Below are 6,831 nucleotides of genomic sequence, written 5' to 3'. Positions count from 1 at the left end.
TGGAAGGTGAACCATTGGACTATCTTAGGATGAAGCCATACACCACAGGTCAGAGGGAGAGGGAGAGGGAGTTGAGGGTGAAGCGTAGACCATCTCTAATAACTCCTTCCATATTTCTCCCTTTATTTGTATTTTTTATTATATTCTACTATATTCCCTAAAAGATACTTCGCCACGTACCGAGTGCCACCACCATTCCCTTACCCCAACTCTTTTTATACACTATAACTCGGTTATTTACTCATATCCATACCTGTTGGCCATTGCCATCACTCCCAAGTCCTAACTTAGGTGTGTTTGGTTTGAGGAATGGGGTGATCAGGTGATTCATCTTCTTCTTACTACTCACTTTTTTATTTGGTTTGTGGAATATAATGAGTTGATCTACCACCATTTCATTCATCATAAACTATTATTTAGTATATATATATAAACAATGAGTTGATTCCACCAAAATTTATGGAATAAATTCATGATGCATCAACTCATGAATCATAAGCGAACAAAACAAGTCGTTAACCCACCAACCCAACCGCCGATCAACCGTACTCGCCGCTCGCTCCCCCCTCAGGCCCTCACTGACATGGGCCTGGCTCGCGATGCGACGCTCTTGTCGATCCCTGCCAATGAGGAATTCTCCACCGGGTTATAGCATCCCAGACTCTATCCTCATCATACTTGATCCTTTCACATACCCATCATGGGTGCAAAACTCATCTCATACCCATCCCCATTCGGGTTTCGAGTCACCATTGGGTCCCCATCCCCAATTAAGGGATAACTAGGTACTAATAGCTAGCACAAACTATCCAGATTTTAGACATCACATCATCGACGAGCAATCATCCATGAACCATGATCCAATCATCCATCCATCAGAAAAGAAATCAGTACTTTAGGACCGATAGAAAAAATGGAGTCTGCTCACCTTCCTTGGTCAGCATCTAAGTTCGTTGGCGCCTGAGAATCCATGGTTGTCACTGTCGTCCTAGGCTCCTAGCAGTCGGCGATGCTCCTCATCACTGGCAAAGTCGCCAGTGCGCGGTGCTAGCGCAACTGTCTAGGCGTGCGACGGCTGGCCGGCTAGACAGGGCATAGCATATGGCTGGTTATTTTAGGGTTTTATTTTTTTGCTAGCCTGCTAGTTGTCTTGCCGTGTTGCCTTGTTGGGTTAGGACATGGGGCCTGGTGCGCTGTCGTGCTGGGCTTGGTGGCCGGCTCGGCCTCAACTCATTCATACAAACAGGACATGTGTACACGTATGAAATACCCACGTAATCGAGTTCGGATTATTGCTTCCCAAACCATACCCATTTATCAAATGGGTGAATATTTTGTCACATATTCATATCTATGAGGATAATTTTTATCCAATACTACAGATTAGCGGGTATCGGGTCCCATTGACATATGTAGTCCTCTAAGAGGCATAGCTAGCCAGCCCCTGCTTGCCGCCTTGCCGTGTATCGGGTTCGGCTTCTCCCACGCGCGTGTTGTTGGATCAAGCTGAGCATGGCGTCGGTCAGGCCGTGCGTGTCCGTGAAGCCCGCCGTGCGCCCGGTCAGGTACAGATCCACGAGGGCTGGGCCGGCCGGCTTGGGAAGGCTGCGCGTATGTTCCTGCTCCCTGGCGCTCGGCGGCGACGGTGGCTGCACCCGCAGCAGCGGGAGGAGCGTCGACGTCAGTGGTGCCGGTCTCGGCTTGCTCGGCGGCGATGGACTGAGGATCCACAGGCGGGGCGGGCGGGAGGTCCTCGCCATGTGCAGCGCAAGCTTCGACGGGGTCCGCCCCGCCGCCGTGGCGAGCGCCGTTCAGCCCGTGCCGGCGTTCCCCGAACGGGCCAAGGTGGTGTCGCTGGTGGCGGCTATCATGCTGCTCTGCAACGCCGACCGGGTCGTCATGTCCGTCGCCGTCGTGCCGTTCGCCGCGCAGTATGGATGGTCCAGCTCCTTCGTCGGCATCGTCCAGGTAAGCAACCGGGTGGATCAGCTAGTGCATCCTTCTCTTCTCCCCCTCTTTCATCTCTGTGCATCGGCGAACAGTAGAAGTAAAGCAAAGGCTCTTTTTTTCCTCAAGAAATTAACCAACACATTTGCTGCCCTGTCGCTGAACAACGAAATGTGATGTCTCGAACGATCTTGTTCATGGAACAACAAAGTCAACCCTGCATCGTCACGTCAACGCCAGACGCCATGAGATAACAACTGAAACAATACACTTCGAATTTTTGAAAGAACGCGAAACTGCAACGATAGGAGAGTAGGAGACGGCTGGTCTGCCAGCCTCATATTGCAGTCTTGCCGTATGCCACGCAGAATACCTCCAAGCTACCAACACGGCAACACGTCACGAGAACACGATAAATTTGAGAGTGGAAACTGATGTTTTCCTTTACTGCTTATCACGAGCGATAACAAGATATACTTCGCTTGGAGTATTAAACTTCAGAATAAAATGCAAAGGTAAATTCAAGCATTTTTTGACGCAATACAAAATTATGTCTGCAACTTGATTGGCATAAAAGTTTCCTAATACAGACAGAATTCAGATTCGATGATTGAGCTAGTGGAAATGTCCACGATATTGGGCTCAAGTTTTACCTGGTGACGACTGACGAGGAACAGGAAGATTGTGCTGGGAATAAAAAAAAGATCAATAATTCAAACAGTCATTCTCATTCCTAAAAAAACTGTGGTGTATGTCCTGAAGAACAATAAACGTTTTAAATTTGCTGAAGACCCAAATCATTAAGCCCAAATGCCCAATGAATGACTATTGCTCTGAACAAGCACAGCTATTTTGCTATTAAGCTGATTAACGGAGGCTAAGTATTTTCGCCATTTCTGCAGTCTTCATTTTTATGGGGATATGTTTTGTCATCCATGGTTGGAGGAGCTTTGGCAGACAAATACGGCGGGAAGAAGGTGATGGCAGGTGCTGCTGCACTCTGGTCCTTGGCCACAATTCTCACTCCTTGGGCTGCCTCCCGCTCCACCATCATGTTGCTTGCTGTACGTGCACTCTTTGGCCTTGCAGAAGGTGTTGCGTTTCCGACAATGAGCACTTTCCTACCAAAGTGAGTAACAATTTTCGCTCATTGAATCTACTCATAATTGAGTTGTTTTTGGACAGCCTTGCTTAAGAAACATTAACCTCTGAAGCTTGAATGGACTAAGCAGAAAAGAACTTGAGAATGGCTAGTTGGAATCTACATTAAATCTGTTTATTGTAGTCTAGGCCCATTCTTTCAAGTGCACATACAAGCCTTCACCATCTCTTTACCATACTTTCTGGACTCTGCATACATTCTTCTATACTGATGTCAATTCTAGTTGCTACAAAGTATATAAAATGAAATAACTGCCCCCCCCCCCCCTATTTGATGCAAATGTAATTGAACAAGATTTCAGTTTGTGATTTATCTAAAATCGAACATGAAACAGGTGGTTCCCAACGCATGAGCGTGCCACTGCTGTCGCCATTTCCATGGGTGGATTCCATCTTGGAAATGTCATAAGCTTCCTAGCAACACCGATCATCATGTCACACATAGGCCTCTCGGGAACATTTGCCTTCTTCGCATCGCTTGGTTATTTGTGGCTCTCTGTATGGATGATGAACGTAGAAAGTGATCCTATTGACAGCCATACTATAAGCAAGTCTGAGTTGCAATTAATTCTAGATGGGAGAATTGGATCTAAAGTCCAAGGAAGTAAATTCCCATCCCTAAGAGAATTGTTCTCAAAGACTCAATTCTTGGCTGTCACTTTGGCCAATGTGGTCAACAACTGGGTAAGGATGGTCTATTATCAAAATGACAATTTGACCATATTGTGCACAGTATGAATTTTAACAGCTGCAAATTCAAAATACCATGCAGGGCTATTTTGTCCTATTGTCATGGATGCCCGTGTATTTCAATACGGTATGCTATCAAAGGCATTTTGATCTGTACCACTCACAAACACTAAATTGTTTCTAACCGTAATTCTACAACAGGTTTATAACATCAATCTGAAACAAGCAGCGTGGTTCAGTGCCATACCTTGGGCAGTCATGGCTATGTCCGGTTATGTTGCAGGAGCCTCTGCAGATTTTCTTATCAAATCTGGTTTCTCTATTGGACTAGTTCGAAAAATTATGCAGGTAAAAGGCATTGCCCCAAGATTGCACTGCTCGCAGAATAGACTGATCACTTGCACAACCTGAAACAAAGCACTCATCACAGATCTCATTTTGTGGCAGTCCATTGGTTTTATGGGGCCTTGCGTGTCATTGCTGTGCTTAAGGTTTGCCCAAACTCCATCAGTTGCTGCAGTCCTCATGACCATTGCGCTGAGCTTGTGTTCTTTTAGCCAAGCCGGATACATGTGTAACATACAGGTAATGTTTCCTTCGTGCCCTGATCAGTGACCATACCACCACCTCAACTCCATGAACAATGTTCCACTTTCTGAAGTGTTACTTCCGCCCATCTGTTCTCTGATTTGACTGAATGTGCTTTCCTTGTTTATTCGAGCAGGACATTGCTCCAAAGTATGCTGGATCCTTGCACGGTACATAAATTTGCATTTGCACTCCTAATCAGTGAACATGACATTTGCGCTCCTCAGGCTTTGTATCTGACATATCTTCTGCTGCGTGAACAGGGCTGACGAACGGCATAGGGACGGTGGCAGCCATAGTTAGCACCATCGGGATCGGCTACTTCGTCCAGTGGCTAGGGTCCTTCCAGGCCTTCCTCACGCTCACGGCGGCGCTCTACTTCAGCGCCACCATCTTCTACAACGTCTACGCAACCGGCGACCTGATTTTTGACTGAGGAAAAATGCTTTTGTGCACACGCAGAATCCCAAAGTGTACCAACATTTTAATTGTATCTCCCCAAGCATGGAATAAAATAGGGGTTTAGGGTTTAGGTGCGCCGGTGCACAGAAATTACCGTTCGAACACAGCGCAGATGCGCCGGTGCACACGGCAGTGGAGGTCTGGTGCGAACAAGGCAACCAGCCGTGTTTGGGTGCGGCGGAGAGCGCGACACCGCTGACTAGCCTAACAGTCTTATCTAAGGATCGTCTTATCTCATCCTTACTCCGTCATCATCATCACAACCAAACACCCTAAATTATCTCTAGAAAATATATTTTGTTCGTTACAACACTCTACAAAATTTTAGCTTCTGTATCTTCTCAGATTAATTTGGATCCATACCATTAAAAGATCACCACTTTAGATCCATACCATTACTATCTCACTTACATGTGGGTCCACATGAATCAATGACATGTGAGGTCCATGGTATATATCTAAAGTTTGGATCTTTTAATGGTATAGATCCAATTGTTCCTAAAAACTACATGTTTTCGCTGTTTCGCGTAGAAATAAAATTTAAATTTGTTGATCCTTGAAAAAACATGTTACAAAATTTAAATTTGTAATTCTTGAAAAACAAGTTACAAATTTTTTTTAATGGACAAATTACTCATCGTTCATTTTTAGCAAAACAATTTACCAGAATTTTGTATTATATATTTATCCCTCTTTTACACACAAACAAAAAAGGGGTCGTGTGTAGCGAAATTGAGTTATGGAGTGCTTAAATAATTACATTTGTGGCCTACATTAGTAATCATTTTAAGCTACAAAAATGGTCATACTATCTTAAGTACATTATATTCGTGCACGTGAAATAAAAAGATCGTTCGTACGTCCTAATGCTACCATACATTACATAATGATTTGTTATGTTACCTTAATATAAGCATCTCATTTTGTACCTTGTATACAAAGATTACACGAGATGTTATACACCATATTTTGTCGTGAACCATCTTTCTAACTTCTCTCAGGAAGCCGAACACTTACTCCACAAACCATACCTTGGCTTGTCATAAGACAATCAACTGAAGTATGGAAGAAGCCACTACATTCACCTATAAAACACCCTTCATCCTCCCCACTTTTACTCACACCCACCTCCTCCCAGAACAATGGGCCCGTTCTTCGGCTCCAACTTGCTACTTTGGTTGGCTCATGACATGGACGTCGATGACAACAAGCTCAAGATATAGATACGGTGAAAGTCGCCTAGAGGGGGGGTGAATAGGGCGAAACTGAAATTTACAGATATAGACACAACTACAAGCCGGGTTAGCGTTAGTAATGAAGAAACGAGTCCTCGAGAGAGAGGGTGCAAAACAAATCCCAAGCGAATAAGCAAGTGAGACACGGAGATTTGTTTTACCGAGGTTCGGTTCTTGCAAACCTACTCCCCGTTGAGGAGGCCACAAAGGCCGGGTCTCTTTCAACCCTTCCCTCTCTCAAACGATCCACGGATCGAGTGAGCTTTCTCTTCTCAATCACTTGGAACACAAAGTTCCCACAAGGACCACCACAAGTTTGGTGTCTCTTGCCTCAAATTACAAGTGAGTTTGATTGCGAAGAAAGGATCAAGAAAGAAGAAAGCAATCCAAGCGCAAGAGCTCAAAAGAACACAAGCAAATCGCTCTCTCTAATCACTATGGCGTTGTGTTGAGTTTGGAGAGGATTTGATCTCTTTGGTGTGTCTAGAATTGAGTGCTAGAGCTCTTGTAGTAGTTGGGAAGTGGAAAACTTGGATGCAATGAATGGTGGGGTGGTTGGGGTATTTATAGCCCCAACCACCAAATGTGGCCGTTGGGAGGCTGTCTGCTCGATGGCGCACCGGACAGTCCGGTGCACACCGGACAGTCCGGTGTCCCCTGCCACGTCATCACTGCCGTTGGATTCTGACCGTTGGAGCTTCTGACTTGTGGGCCCGCCTGGGTGTCCGGTGCACACTGGACAGGTACT

At 45.4% G+C, this 6,831-nt stretch overlaps 1 protein-coding gene across 1 annotated transcript; it reads left to right on the top strand.

The window, feature by feature from the left end:
• Positions 1 to 1,467: 1,467 nt before the first annotated feature.
• LOC100193679 (putative anion transporter 3 chloroplastic) lies at positions 1,468 to 4,917 on the top strand. The gene is made up of 8 exons (NM_001138772.2): positions 1,468 to 1,968; positions 2,850 to 3,076; positions 3,444 to 3,792; positions 3,881 to 3,925; positions 4,000 to 4,146; positions 4,246 to 4,383; positions 4,523 to 4,556; positions 4,650 to 4,917. Exons 1-8 carry the CDS (start codon positions 1,513 to 1,515, stop codon positions 4,820 to 4,822), a joined length of 1,569 nt encoding a protein of 522 aa, NP_001132244.2. The 5' UTR covers positions 1,468 to 1,512; the 3' UTR covers positions 4,823 to 4,917.
• Positions 4,918 to 6,831: the final 1,914 nt, after the last annotated feature.

The sequence above is a fragment of the Zea mays genome, chromosome 6, assembly GCF_902167145.1.
Source record: "Zea mays cultivar B73 chromosome 6, Zm-B73-REFERENCE-NAM-5.0, whole genome shotgun sequence".
NCBI classification, from domain to species: Eukaryota; Viridiplantae; Streptophyta; class Magnoliopsida; order Poales; family Poaceae; genus Zea; species Zea mays.
The sequence above is the reverse complement of the archived record's forward strand: the minus strand, read 5'-3'. Positions and strand labels throughout refer to the sequence as shown.

What these genes read in the sequence shown, in the direction of transcription:
- LOC100193679 (NM_001138772.2), top strand. Translation starts at nt 1,513, where the DNA reads ATGGCGTCGGTCAGGCCGTGCGTGTCCGTGAAGCCCGCCGTGCGCCCG. An exon ending in ATGAGCACTTTCCTACCAAA is followed by an intron (nt 3,077 to 3,443) that starts GTGAGTAACAAT and finishes AACATGAAACAG; the next exon opens with GTGGTTCCCAACGCATGAGC. An exon ending in TAGTTCGAAAAATTATGCAG is followed by an intron (nt 4,147 to 4,245) that starts GTAAAAGGCATT and finishes ATTTTGTGGCAG; the next exon opens with TCCATTGGTTTTATGGGGCC.